Source organism: Podarcis pityusensis, assembly GCF_964106645.2.
Source record: "Podarcis pityusensis genome assembly, chromosome: 17".
Taxonomy (NCBI): Eukaryota; Metazoa; Chordata; class Lepidosauria; order Squamata; family Lacertidae; genus Podarcis; species Podarcis pityusensis.
Window position 1 is genome coordinate 26,132,499 of NC_138042.1, and position 14,687 is coordinate 26,147,185.

Sequence of the window (14,687 nt, forward strand, 5' to 3'; positions counted from 1 at the left end):
CGCTTCTTGCGTCCTGGCTTCATCCTGGAAATGAACGGTATATAAGAATTCTGGTTGTGTATTTCCTCATTTTCTATGGCTCCCAGGCATTTTTGCACTAAAAATTGCCCTTTATAGTACACGTGCACGCAATGGTGGTTCCCAAGATGCTCTTCCTCTTGTTTTTAATCAGATAAGCGATACAATCCTTAGCGATGATGACATTGGAGACAGCTGTCATGAAGGTTTCCTGCTTAAGTATGCTTTTGTTTAAAAAATGGCTTCTGTGTAAATCCTTGTAAAACTGAAGTCTGGGAACGGAGCGAGGGGACGGGTGGCTTGTTTGGCGAAAACTAGTAACTGCATTTTATTTGTAACTGTGGTAATTGATTATAAGCCTACTGAAGAAGTAAGAAATTTACATCAACAGTTTGGGTTTGATTGCATTTAGTTCCAAGCAGGGTTTGTTAATGGAACTTGGGCCTTGTTAAATCCAGCACATCTCTTAGAGCCAAGGGAGGTTATCCTGTATTTTATTAAAATATATCCAGGTTTTTTTCCATTTAATTTTTTTCTGGGGGCCCCAAGTGAGTGGGGCCCTAAGCCATAGCTTGTTTAGCTTACACTGCACATTACCATACCCTCCAACATGTCAAAGCCGAAAACCGGGATGCACATCTTCCAGGATGCTCTACCTCGTGAGTCACATGACCAGCACAAGGGCACAGTCCCCCAAAACAAGATGTCCCAATTTAATAGAGGTTATGCATTACTTGTGCAAATCCAAAGGCAGTATATTCTGCTCAGCTATAATTTCTTTACTATTATGAACCCAAATTACATAATAACACGCATATATAATGAAGCCCTTCTGATATCTACTTAGCAGTATACATAGCCCCCCCCCCCCCCCCCGGTGCTAACTTTGAAACTACTGTAATTACTGAAGAGCAAAGCAAGGCTGTAAGAGAAGATACTTAACATTTTCTGTCAGCTTACTTTTTTGTGTGTATAATTCAATTTGTTTCGTTTAGAATTTTTTTGTCTGAAGTCACATTTGGCTTTGGATTTGTCGTAATCTGATTTCCAGTGGCTGAGATAGCCATATTTTATTATAGAGTGGCTGGGGAAACCCAGTCAGGTGGGTGGGATATAAATAATAAATTATTATTGTTGTTGTTGTTGTTGTTGTTGTTAGATTTTATTAGAGGCTGCCTACCAAATTTGCAAATGTTCATATCAATAGAAAGAGAAGGCTTCGTAGTGTGTGTGTTTTAATTTCCAGCAGACAAATGCTTCTCCAATATTGTACATTACTTTAAATCTGTGTTCAATTTGCAGAGCCATCAGTTCACACCTGCAGACCTGTGGTTGTTCAGTAGTTGTGGGGAGCAGTATGGAAAAAGTTAACAGGGTAAGCATTTTCTATGGGTTATAAAGGAGAGCTTCTCAGTTACCAGAGTGACCAGTGTGTGAGCTGAAATTATAGACATGGCAATCAGTTCTTTGATTTTGTTTATTGCTTGTATATGTATCAAGTGCAATGGGGGAAACAGGCCAGAATTGCTGCTTTTCCCTTTGAATTTTTTAAAATTTTCATTCTTGTGATATTGGTGGTAAGTGATACTTGTACTTAGTCCAATCTTCCCATTTTGATTCCAACTAGATTCCAACTTGATTCCAACTAGAATAAATTACCTGTTAGATCGGGGAGTGGGGGGAATCAACAATAGCGACAAAAAAATAATCTAAAAACAGTTAATGAATGAAGAGGTTTCCTGTAATCAGAAAAAATGGGAAACTATTAATTTGAGCGAAGACAGGAGTGCCTGACGTGCTCTGGTCCATGGGGTCACGAAGAGTCGGACACGACTAAACGACTAAACAACAACAACAATTAATTTGAGCTTGTGTTCTTTTTCCCTCACACATAGAGAGGGAGTAGGGGGGTGTTGTTTTATTTGTTTCTGTTGCGATACTATGGTGAAGCAAATTCAGGCTCCAAAAAAAAAAGAAAAGGAGGCTGTAAAAAAGGTCTCCAAACAGCAATATGGTGGGCTGGACATTTCCTCTAGTGATGTTCTGGACAGTCCAGTGGAGGTGGGTGCCCAAGCTGGAAGGGGGGGAAAGAACATTACTCTGGCCACAAAATTCGCAGTTTGCATGCTGGAGGAACATATAGCTGTTAGAAAATATATGTGGATCCCTGAAAGAATTGCCCCAGTTCCTGTGCAATATATAACCACTGCCGATTTTTCTCTTGGCTAAACTTCACTGCCTGTACTATTAAAGCCACTTCCAGGCCTGCCCCAGGAGGTGGGGTTGCGGGCATCACGCCCTTCCCCACGTGAGCGGGGGCTGGTCTCAGCCCCCGCGAGAGCAGGGGAATCCCATCCGGCCACGCCTCCCGGCCAGCCAATCGGCTGGCTGGAGGGGGCGTGGCTTGCCCTATTTAGGGCCGGAGCGGAGGGGGCTCGCCCTCTCTTCTCCGGCTAGCCCCACGTTTCGACGTTTCTCCGGCTACCAGCTGATCGTCCATCGTAACCACGTGGAGCGTTGCAGGAGCACTTCGGAGCGCGCCTTGGCAGCTATCGCTGCAGAAAGGATCCCTCGTCGCGTCGGCAGCCCTCCTCAGCAGCGTCGGCTATTCAGCCACGCACGCATCGCAACTGGGGGCAAGTTCAGCACATCCGTAGCTTCAGGGTCGCCGTTGCAGCGGAGAACGCTTCCGCCTCTATCACCACGTGTCCGCTCCGCTTCAGCAGCCGCCGGCCAGCTGATTGATTCTTCGAACCTCCCTCCTGCGGTTGCCCTTGGCAGCCTCCCCCTTGCAATTTCCTCCATCTCTTCGGCTCTGTTCCGATTCCCGGGAAAGGGTTCTCACCGGCAGGATCAGGTCTCTGCCTCTTGAGATCGGATCGCCCATCGCTCCTGCAAGCCTCCAGATTTACGTCCCAGCTGCATCCCTGGAAATTGCTGGGCGCTGCATCCCGCTTCACCGTTGGTCGGGCTTTGGGAAGCTTGCTGCCAGGATCGGAACACTCGCGCACAATCAGCTGACTGGCGGCAGCGCAGTTCAGGCACCGGATTTCTTCACTGCATTTCTAGCAGCGCCAGAGGACCAGGTACACGATTGTGGAGGGAGCGAGGCGCCTTTAATTCTGCTTTAATTTGTCTGCGGGGGGGCTATATCGGGCTGTATTGAACGTGCGTCGGGAGCTACTTTGGTTGCTAAGCGACGGAACCATTTTGAACGGCCCACGTGGTCAGCAGGCGGCCGCCATTTTAGCATAGGCAGCAACACGTGGGAATTTTCTTTAATCGGCATTCTGGTTTTAATCTTAGCAGCTTTAACATCTTGATTCAGCGTTTAAGTGTGTTTAGTGCTCGGCTTTACCATTTCTTTCAGCTGCGACTTCATTTACCACTCACTTTCGGCTGCTATATTTTTCACGTTTTTCTTATAGTTTCAAAGGGAAGTGGTGCCGTTGCTAGGCGACCAGTCTTTTCCCTGCGCCATTTTGGTTGCACCACGTGGCTTTGGTAGCGGCCGCCATCTTGCCATAGAAAAATATTGTGGGACGGCCTTTGTATTCCATTGTGGTTTGCTGCATTTATTGTGGATTTGCAGTCTCGCCTCTCAAGCACTCCCCTTCTAAGGCGCATTATAATCGGGCAGTGCATTGCAGGGGCATAATTTTAGTTAGTGTTCAGGTGTTCCAGGCAGCTTGCCTTGGGTGGTCAAAACAGTTGATAGTACATCATATATAGTTTATAGGGGCTCAAGGGTGGCTGTTATTTGCGTGTGCAGTTTTTAAGGTGTTTTTTTACTGAAGCCTATTTAGGTTTCAGTGCACAGGGTTGTCCCTTTAAGTGCCCCTTTAGAATTTAGCTTTGATATACAGCTGCTGCATAAGGCAATTTAGCCTTCAACACTGTCATACTGCTGATTTATAATTTGTTGCTCTATAGCTCTAACCTTCTTTATTTTCCTCTCCCTCCGGAACCGTAATTAAAGCTCATTTGAAGTGCTATTAAAATTGAAAACAAATAAAGTTGTCATAGAGGTTAAGTGATTTGTCAATTTAAGCATTATTTAATTAAATACAGTAAATCGGATAAATAAGTTAATAGATAACTCGGCAGTTATATTTCTTTCCTTGCTATACATTTCCCGTTCCACTTAAAGTGCAATTAATAATTAAAATCAGGTAAAGTTATTATACAAGTTAATTGTCTAATCCAATTAGTGCGGACAATAGTGCGGACAATTCTGAGCTAAGGATTGGGAGTTTTTTACTGGTGTTTTACTGGTGTACACAATATTGAACCGGATCGGTTGGGTGTGTTAACTATCTTTCCATTAAAGTTTTGCCCGTGCAGACGATACTGAGCTACGCACATTAGCTGTGCTACGTGGTTGGTGTTTCATTGATCAGATAAGCAAGAATCTAGATCACATCATGTCCGGTCAAGGTAACCAAGTGAACTCCACCGCAGCTGGGGGGCCTCAGGGGAATCAGGGGGAGCCCCAACCTTTTGTGATCCCAAGTAACCCTCAAGCCTTGGCAGAATTTTTCGCAGCGTTTCAAGATTTTTATAGGCATAGATCTTCAGGACAAGGCGCAGCGACACCGGCGGCGCAAGTGACAGCGGCACCAGTGCTGGCGCCAGGGGCACCTTCAACAGCGGCACCGGGGGTGGCGCTATCTGTTCCGGAGGCAACAAGAGCGTTCACACAGGACTTCATTCCAGACACACAACTCAACGAGGTGCAACTTCCCGGCACTTCTGCAGCCACGGTGGCGGCGCTCAAAGCAGCCAAGGAGTCAACACCCCGGCCCAAAAGGAATACCCGGGCACAGTCGGCCGTCCCAGGCAGGGCAAAAGGGGCCCCGAGGGGAGGCAGAAAGGGTAAGGCTTGCGTTCATTGTCCTGGGGCTACTAATCTGCAAAAGGATCCAGGTGTTCCGAGTCTCTTTCAGAACCCGCCACTACAGACAGCACCAGCCGAGGGTGCCTCAAGCTCTTCTTCCGATGAGGAAGCCCTGGGGACGCAAGCCCTGGGGACGCAAGCAGCCCAGGCGATCACCGTTCCGGATCAAGCCATACCCGAGAGCCACTCTGGGAAGAGGAAAGAGAAGAGGAAGCACACCTCAAAGAAGAAGAAGAAGTGCAGGCATTCTGATTCAGAGGATGATTCAGGTACTTCTTCCTCTTCCGATTCGGATAGCGATGCTCCTAGGGAGGAGTACTGGGGCCACGGGGAGGACTGTGTGGGGCTTCCTTTATGGGTGCATGAGAGAAGGGCCAATTCCTACAGAAAATCCTTTAATGGGACCCTAGAATGGAAGGATGGCGCATTGGTTCAGGATGTTAAAACGTGTACTAATCTGTCTACGGATTTCATCGTAGGCTCTCATTTATCTCCGAGAAAGAGGAATAAAATCCTCAGTGGGGACTTTATAGATATATTCAGACTGATACCTCCAGCAAAGCTTATGGGTAAAGGAGAGAAGAAGGGCAAGTATGGTAATCGCAGGTACAGGACACCTAGACCCGAACGTACTTTTGACAACTGGCTGGATGGGTTCCAGGTGTTCATGGGCGTCGTCAGCGCGGCTTATCCAAAGCGGGCGATGCACTTGATTGCGTACTTGGCTCATGTCAGGAGGGCACGGGATTTAGCGGGTGATATTGCTGCCCTAAATTATGATGAAGATTTCCGTAGAAATGCTTCACAGTTGTCGTCCACGCGCTGGGACCTGAGGGACCAAAACTACTGGTCAGAGCACGTGGGTCCCTTCGTGGAGAAGAAGCCCCAGGAGTCGTCAAGAACTTGGAAGACCGCTGCTAAGCAGAGGCGACTGTGCTGGGAGTACAACAAGGGGGTTTGTGCACGGGCTGTCTGTAAGTACAGCCACGAGTGCGAAAAATGCCTTGGTAACCACCCAGCCACTGCCTGCATGAAAGGGAGGCAGCCCTTTCGGGGTGGGAGAGGCGCCTATAACCAGGGACCGAGAGGTGGCCACGGAGCGCCATTTGGACCCCAGAGTGGCAGGCAGTAATTCCAGTTTGGCCTTAGCCTGGTCCCCCATCAAGTTGACCCCGCTAAAAAACCTTTTAGACCTTTACCCTAACAGGACAGCAGCACAATACTTATGGGAGGGCTTTAGTACTGGTTTCAGGATCCCAGTGGCCTTTCCCCCCAATTCAGGTGATCCCCCAAACCAAAAATCGGTGAGGGAGATGCCCGAGGTCGCCCAAAAGAAAATTAGTAAGGAAATTAAAGCAGGAAGGGTAGCCGGCCCCTTCCTAGTCCCTCCAATTGAAGGCCTCCATATATCCCCGTTAGGCATAGTCCCCAAAAAAGCGCCCGGTGAGTATCGCATGATCCACAACCTTTCCTACCCAAAGGGGGGGTCCGTCAACGATGCGATACCACAGGAACTCTGCACAGTTAGATTTGCCACGTTTGACCAAGCGGTACAGCTCATACGCAAGTTCGGCAAGGGGGCGCTGCTGGCAAAATGTGACATTGAGTCGGCCTTTAGACTCCTGCCAGTTCATCCGGAAGATTTCCGGTGGCTTGGCTTCAAATTTGAGGGGGCGTATTTTGTAGACAAGGCAATGCCCATGGGCTGCTCTGTGGCCTGCGCAGCCTTTGAGGCATTCAGCACCTTCCTAGACTGGGCGCTTCGCTTTCGAACCGGCGCCGAGGGCGTGTCGCACTACCTGGACGACTTTATCCTCGTGGCCAATAGCAGGCTTAAGCGCTCAGAGCTCCTTGAAGCCTTTATATCATTAGCAGGGGAACTGGGGGTTCCTCTAGCCGCCGACAAAACTGAGGGTCCGGCTACGACAATGGTTTACTTAGGTATTGAGCTGGACACTGTCGCTCAGACCTCAAAACTTCCCAGAGAAAAACTCATCGTCCTTGGTGACCTGATTCGGCAGCTGCTCCCCCTAAGAAAAGTTACACTCAGGCAAATCCAGTCACTGTTAGGTCACTTGAATTTTGCTTGCCGCGTGGTTTCCCCTGGCCGCCCATTCTGCGGCCGCCTCGCGAAGTTGTCGGCAGGGCTGCGTTCCCCTCACCATAGGGTTCGGCTATCCAAGGAAGTTAAGTCCGACCTGGAAGTCTGGTTGAAGTTCTTGCAGAACTACAACGGCATTTCCCTGTGGCAGGACAACTTGTCGCTGCTGGTTGACTTCCAGGTCCATTCGGATGCTTCGGGCTCTCTGGGGTTCGGCGTTTACTTTAGGGGCCAATGGTGTGCTCAGCGCTGGCCCGCCGACTGGCAAGGGGGCCCCATTACCAGAGACTTAACCTTCCTGGAATTCTTTCCGATAGTAGTGGCAGTACACCTGTGGCCGGAAACCTTTAGTAACCATAGGGTGTGCTTCCACACCGACAATCAGGCCGTCGTGGCAGTACTTTCCAGGCAGGTCGCACGGTCACCAAGGGTAGGCTTCCTCCTGCGTTCCTTCGTTCTCCGGTGTTTAGAGCTCAACATCCACTTCTCTGCAAAATTTGTGCCTGGTGTAAATAATGACATCGCGGACGCCCTATCTCGCTTTCAGATGGACCGCTTCCGCTCGTTGGCACCGGATGCAGAGCTTCTGCCGCAGCCATTTCCGGAACATCTTTGGAGTCTCGGGGACCAGAGGCATGGGGACCAGAGGCCTGGGAGCCAGAAGTGATTCAGGGAGTAATGGCCTCATTGGCACCTTCCACTTTGAGATCGTATAAGAAGGCTTGGTCAGATTTTTTAAGATTCCGCGTCAAAACCCGAGCCATCAAGAGCAATGCCCCTCCCGTCAAGCCAGAGGTGCTATCTTATCTAGTTTACCTAAGACGCTTGGGCCGCGCCCCTAGAACCCTCAACCTTCAAGCCGCAGCAATTTCATTCTTTTGCAAGGCGGTATTTTCCACAGATCCTTGCGACGATTTTGTTATACGAAGGACGTTAGAGGGTTGGCGCAGGCTACAGCCCCCAAACTGCGATATGAGAAGGCCGATATCATTTGACATCCTTTCCCAAATCCATAAAAAATTGCGTGCGGTATGCTGGTCGAAGTACGAGGCGCGCCTATTTTCAGCGGCGTTCTCCATTGCCTTTTTTGGAGCTCTGCGCGTGGGTGAGGTAGTTTATGAAGCGGGTCGGCGCGGTTTCTCCCGGGGCTTGCTGTTAAGCGACGTTACCCTGTCACGGGAGGACCTGGTAATACGGATACGCAGCTCCAAAACAGACCAGTACGGGAGGGGGGCTCTGGTTCAGCTGATGGCCACCGGCATGCCTGGCCCATGTCCAGTAAAAGACACGAGGCGCTTCTTATCCCTGAGGGTCAGCTCGGCAGGGCCTCTATTGATCCACGCAGATGGTTTACCCTTGACGCGTCACCAGTTCACCCGGGTCATGCGCTTAGCGCTAGCAGCATGCGGCATCCCCGCAGCAGATTTTGCAGCACACTCTTTCAGGATTGGAGCAGCCACCACGGCAATGCACCTGGGTCTTACAGCAGAAAGGATTAGGGACTTAGGTCGCTGGAAGTCTGATGCGTACAAACGTTATTTGAGAAATAATTTGTGACGGTGATTGACCATGGCCTTTTCTCTCAATTTCCTACAGGTGACAGGGGGGTGCGCGTCTGGATTATCGGGCACAGTATTGTGCATTGGGCCAGGGTCCGTGCCATTAATTCCGGTCTCGGGCCACGCTTGGGCTTTCCACCTGACATCACCATTTCCTGGGTCTCCCGGAGGGGAATGCGCTGGGCCGAGATGCTGCCGGCATTTAAGGCCAGAGCAGCAGTGGAGGGCCCCCCAGACGCTTTGCTGATACAATTAGGCGAAAACGACCTAGCCTACAGGAAGGCAGTTGATTTGCAGTGGCACATTTTTAGCGACTTCGAGGAGCTGAAGGCAGCTTACCCGAATGTCACAATTATTTGGGCCTCGCTGATGGAGAGGCGGGTTTGGAGAGATTGCAGGTGCCCGATAGCTATGAATAGGGCTAGGAAAGCCTTGGATCGGGCGGTGGTGCGTAGAGTGGCAGCCCTGGGGGGGTTGGTCATCGGCCACCCGGGCATTCGTTTCAACCTTGAGGCCCTCTACCGGTATGATGGCGTGCATCTTTCGGATGCTGGTAACGATGTTTGGCTAATGGATATTGCTAAGGGGATAAGGGAGTGGATTCAGGCATGAGAGTATTGGCGGCGAGCGACTGCTCGGTGGCGGTAGGCATTGGTAAGAAGGGGTTAAGAGGATGTGTTAGGGGGGAGGAACGCCATCACCTCCCCCCAGTGAACGAAGGGTGGTCCGTTAAAGGACTCCGGGGGGCGTGGCCCTGTCCGAAGCCTATGGAGGTGTGGGCCAAAGGCACGCCCCAGAGCGGTGACCCGGGGGAGCTCCTAGTCGACGTGCCTCGGCGGGAGACTCCCCCGATCAGTGTTAACCCTTCACCGTGCCTCCAGCAAATGGGCTGGAGCCGGATAGTCGTTAGGACCAATGCCTAAGCCAATGCCTCTCATTCCTGAATTCAATAAAGTTGTGGCCTAATTCGCCCAATTAACCTTAATTTTGGTGTCTCGTGTGTTTATTTATTCTTGGTGGGGGGCGGGAACTCGCCACGCAAAATGATATTTTATTACAGATGGTACGCACACTGTGCCTCTTTCTCACTTTAACAGAGAGGAAGTGTTCGAGGCTTTGCAGAAATGAAACCTCCTTTCATTACGAGTCGGGTCTTTTTGTGCAAGGATTGCTGAAGGTAAGGTCATTGATCTCCTCCGCTAAATTCTCCCAAATGCCACTGGCTCCTTCGTTTCTAATGAAAAGAAGTAATGTTGTGCTTAGAAGCTTTTGAATTATCTCTTTGTCATTATGATGTCTACCTTGTCCTCTTTCTGACTAGATGTCTTTTCTAGGGGTATAAGATTTTCCAGGCAGTTTTTGTATTTTCCCTTTGAGGTTAAAATGAAGGTTTCCACTTAGATATTTTGGTAGGCAGGCCACTGAGCGGGCCCCCCACCCCCCACCCACCCCCGAACGAGGAAGTTAAAGGGAGTTTATCCAGCACAACTAAGGAAGCATAATTTTTAAGTGCTAATCTGAATTCATGCTTAGTGCTGCTTTCTTGGAAAAGTGTATTTTCCTTGTTTGCTCTCCCAATACGAAGAAATATAAAATTTGCACCTCTCTTAGAAATGATGGGAATGTATTGTGAAAGTTAGCTTTACAACTGACATAATTATTTTGATTTATTTACTCAAAAATATTTGCATACCGCTTACTAGCATGAAAGACCCCTGTTTAATATGCAGTTATTTCAATTATATTCTAGAAATCTTTAATCATTTTTTAAAAAATCGAATCAGTTTAATTTTGCCAACTTCAGCAGTCCAAATTCACTGGGTACCTTTAGAAGCACCCATGGCCAAATAATCTCAGAGTACTTTAAGGAACAAGGGACAGGGGTAGCGCTGTGGGTTAAACCACACAGCCTAGGACTTGCCGATCAGAAGGTCGGCAGTTCAAATCCGCGCGATGGGGTGAGTTCCCGTTGCTCGGTCCCTGTACCTGCCAACCTAGCAGTTCGAAAGCACGTCAAAGTGCAAGTAGATAAATAGGTACCGCTCTGGCAGGAAGGTAAACGGCGTTTCCGTGTGCTGCTCTGGTTCGCCAGAAGTGGTTTAATCATGCCGGCCACATGACCCGGAAGCTGTATGCCAGCTCCCTCGGCCAGTAAAGCGAGATGAGTGCTGCAACCCCAGAGTCGGCCACGACTGGACCTAATGGTCAGGGGTCCCTTTACCTTTACCTTACTTTAAGGAACAAACAGTAATGGTAGTGAGCAAAACTGCAAACCCTACAGTTCTTTCCCCTTTTCTGATAGGGGTAAGTATTCATGGGCCAGTTGTGGTTCTGTCAGAAGGAAGGAATCATACCGTGTTTGTGGCCGATCAGCTGCACGTCCTGAATTAGTTGGGAAGGGATGGAGAAGCAACCTAGCAATTTGTTCAAATGCTGACAAGACATGGGGATTGAAAGAAACTCGCATTACCACCGCAGGGTTCCTGTCTCTGTAATAAGGCATGCATCAGCAGTTGAGAAGCATAGCCTCAAACTGAAACTTCAAATCATATGGTTATTGTTTTTTTAAAAAGAAAGAAAGTTCCAGTGATAACGCTGCTTGAATCAAAAGTTTGCAGTCTCTTTCATTTTCATGGGTCATCATTGCATGTTTACTCATAATCATTCTAAGCGTTTTTTTAAATTGGACCAGCATATCCAAGACATGTAGACATTGGCAGGTTTTAATCTCTTTTCACTCTGTTGTCTATTACCTTTGGAATGCTTTAATTATCTGCTTTTCACCATTTTCACTGATGCATTAAATATTTCATGTGAAACGATTAAGGCAGTACAAACATTTGGTTAAATAAAGTCATAAAACGAGTCAAGTAAGTATCTCTGAACTGAAATGTAAGGATGTTTCACTGAGGCTGCAGCCTTAACCACATCTACTCAGAGGAAAGTCCCATTGAATTCAAGACAGGAGCAGGTTAGGATTGTAGCCCCAATTCTCTGTGGAGAGCGCTTGAAGTCTTACAATTCAGGCCTGAGCAAGCAAGCCCCCACTTAAATTCAGTGGAGCTTGCTCCCACATGTGTGTGTGTGTAAGAATGTAGTCTAGGGATCAAGTCCTCTTGGACTTGGTGGGACTGTAAACATGCTAAGAACTGAACTGTAAGATGCTGAACTAAACATCAGTAAAGCCTTGTTTTTAATTGAAAGGTCACATTTACTTGCCTGTTATGACATTAATTCACACACACACCGTACTTTTCCATTTATAAGACTTATGTTTTTTTCTTGTAAAATAATGCAAAAGAGTTGGGGTCATCTTATACATGGGTAGTGCACATTGGTTGCTGCCTCGGCTGTCAGCGGCTATTGTGCATGTTATTGGTTGCTGCGTCAATGGGTGGTGTTGATTGGCTGATGCTCCGGCAGTTGGGCAGGCGATTGTCAGCTTCTGTCGGTGATGGGACAGACGGGAAGCATATTTTGCGATGCGTGCGGGTGAGTGGTTTTCGGCAACCCCTCCTAAAAAAAGCTTGGCAACCCTGGGCAATCCTTCTCCCCCCCCCCTTCTTAAATTTGAGTCCCCCAAAATAGAGGGCATCTTATACATGGGGAAAGCTTCAAGTGTACTTAAGGGGTGTAGAAATAAAAGCATTATTGTTAAGATGGAGTATTTAGCATAATATTCAACAAACCACTGATTTCAGTGACCCTTCTGAGGTTAAGTCAAGGGCTCACTCAAGTAGTTTGTTGGCTGCTAGTATCTAAACATGGGTGGGTCTGTCTCCCATCTATTTCTTTGTAAAAGCCAGTTCTCAGCATTGTACCAAGTTACGAGAGCTACACATTCAGACCTGCTCTTTAATCTTGACAATTTTTTTTTTACAAGTTCTGCAAAAATATTACCAAGTCTATAATGCCACATAATACGTATAGTATTATACATAGGCTCCGAATGTAACCAACGCATAAACATAATAGAAAGGGCAATGTGTATAACTGTAAAAACATGTTGATGTATTCATGCTTTCAAAATGAATGGTAGATTTTGTTTGTAATGCATCTGTTTGTGTCGTGCACTCAGAGATGTACTGCATCTCCTTAGAGACCCTGCAGCACACAAGCTCATCCACCTCCCATCACGATGAGTATTTTGCTAGAATAGAACTGATGAGAAAATGCCAGTAGATGAGACCGTTTGCTGATTTTTCCTGTGTGGCCATTTTTTAACAGGTTTTTTGTTTGAAACCTGGATTGTCTCTGAGGAGGGCGTTACTTGCCCAATTCTTGTTGGTCCTCCACAGAAAAGCCTTAACTCTCATCAAATATGTAGAAGATGATACGTAAGTATATAGGAGCTTGCAGAAGCAGTGCATTCGGTACCCTGGCGTGGTTTAAAATGAAAATATTCTGCTCAACCACAGTTTTCCCTGTCATCCCACAGGCAAAAAGGGAAAAAGCCTCTGAAATCACTCCGGAACTTGAAGATAGACCTGGACTTAACAGCAGAGGGCGATCTGTACATAGTGATGGCTTTAGCTGAGATGATCAAGCCTGGTTTGCATTCGTTTCTCTTTGGCCGGCCTTTCTATAGCAGCGTGCAGGAACGCGATGTCCTGTTGTCGTTTTAAAGACGTTTTCCAGTGTGGGTTGGTGAAGCTCCACGGCGCTTTCCAAAGATGCCACCGGTGAAGGGAATGCGATGTTCCTCTGCTCTCCCGACGCAACAGGATGTGGGGTGAAACAGGAGTGACAAGCCCCTCTCAGCCAGGGGCAAATTTCTGAGGGTCACATGCTTGTGGTGGAGACCAGGAGCAGAAGTGGTTGGAGCTATGAATGCAACTTTTTGCTTTGTACGTTAAGGTAGCATCTATGCACGCTCAAACACCCCTCTCTATACTCCAAATGGTGGCCAGTGTGGAGTGTGGCCTGAGGAGGGCTCAGAGGGCCAGTTGTATTTGGTCCCTGGGTTTGAGTTTCTCCAACCTTGGTGATATGGTGCCATGTGCAAGGCTAAAAAGCTGACACCCTCTCCTGCCCTCGGCCCGGGTAAAAGGTGTCGGGCATTGGGAAGGAGGCCTGAGGGCTCTGGATGGCCCTAGAGGCCTCCCACCTCCTTCCCAAAGCACAGTGGAGCTGTGGTCTAAACCACTGAGCCTCTTGGGCCTGCTGATCAGAAGGTCAGCGGTTCAAATCCCCACGACGGGGTGAGCTCCCGCTGCTTTGTCCCAGCTCCTGCCAACCTAGCAGTTAGTAAGCACGCCAGTGCAAGTAGATAAATAGGCAAGAAGGTAAACGGTGTTTCCGTGCGCCCTGGTTTCTGTCACGGTGTCCCGTTGCGCCAGAAGCGGTTTAGGCATGCTGGCCACATGACCCAGAAAGCTGTCCATGGACCAACACCGGCTCCCTCGACCTGAAAGCGATATGAGTGGCACACCCTATAGTCGCCTTTGACTGGACCGTCCAGGGGTCCTTTACCTTTTTTTAAAGAAACCCCAAAGCCCTGTAAGCGTTTGCTCAGCTTTGGGAAGAAGGACACGAGGACCCTGTAGGAGCCCTCCCACAAGCTTCCCGCAGGGCAAGCACTTCCCAGACTTTGAGAAAGCGCCCTCCCCCAGTGAGGTGGCACTGCCCTAAAACTGCCTCTGCAGCAGAAAAAAGGAGGAGAGTGTACTATTTGGAACCAAGTCACTTCAGCTTAGACATGCATCCGAGGCTCCATTTCACTTATACAGTGGTACCTCAGGTTACATATGCTTTAGGTTACATACGCTTCAGGTTACACATTCCGCTAACCCAGAAATAGTGCTTCAGGTTAAGAACTTTGCTTCAGGATAAGAACAGAAATCATGCTCCGGCGGCACGGCAGCAGCAAGAGGCCCCATTAGCTAAAATGGTGCTTCAGGTTAAGAACAGTTTCAGGTTAAGAACAGACCTCCGGAACGAATTAAATACCTAACCTGAGGTACCACTGTAGTCAGAGCAAAAAGTAATTGTGTGTGTGTGTGTGTAAATGTCAGCTTAATGAGGTTTTCTGAACCACAAGTAAAGAGGATAATTTTAATAGGACGCTGGACTTGTCCCTTTTTCTTATACGGCATGGTGGTGGGTGAAATAA

The 14,687-nt window shown here is 48.3% G+C and overlaps 2 protein-coding genes across 3 annotated transcripts in view; both read left to right on the top strand.

Annotated features, from left to right (window-relative positions):
• Positions 1 to 14,206, top strand: part of LOC308466276 (guanine nucleotide exchange factor C9orf72 homolog) — a 115,052-nt gene extending 100,846 nt beyond the window's left edge. The window contains exons 6-7 of the mRNA XM_080987036.1: positions 9,673 to 9,752; positions 13,014 to 14,206. Of these exons, the coding sequence (XP_080843162.1) occupies positions 9,673 to 9,752; positions 13,014 to 13,112 (179 nt within the window). The 3' untranslated portion in view covers positions 13,113 to 14,206. The remainder of the gene's footprint in view (positions 1 to 9,672; positions 9,753 to 13,013) is intronic.
• Positions 4,286 to 9,560, top strand: LOC308466180 (uncharacterized protein). Of its 2 annotated transcripts, XM_080986857.1 has the most exons (3): positions 4,286 to 5,184; positions 7,564 to 7,691; positions 8,613 to 9,560. In XM_080986857.1, the coding sequence occupies exons 1-3, from the start codon at positions 4,443 to 4,445 to the stop codon at positions 8,820 to 8,822; spliced, it is 1,080 nt and encodes a 359-aa protein (XP_080842983.1). In that variant the 5' UTR covers positions 4,286 to 4,442; the 3' UTR covers positions 8,823 to 9,560. The 2 variants fall into 2 exon arrangements, with proteins under 2 accessions (XP_080842983.1, XP_080842982.1); XM_080986856.1 differs by having other exon boundaries at positions 7,564 to 9,560.
• Positions 14,207 to 14,687: the final 481 nt, after the last annotated feature.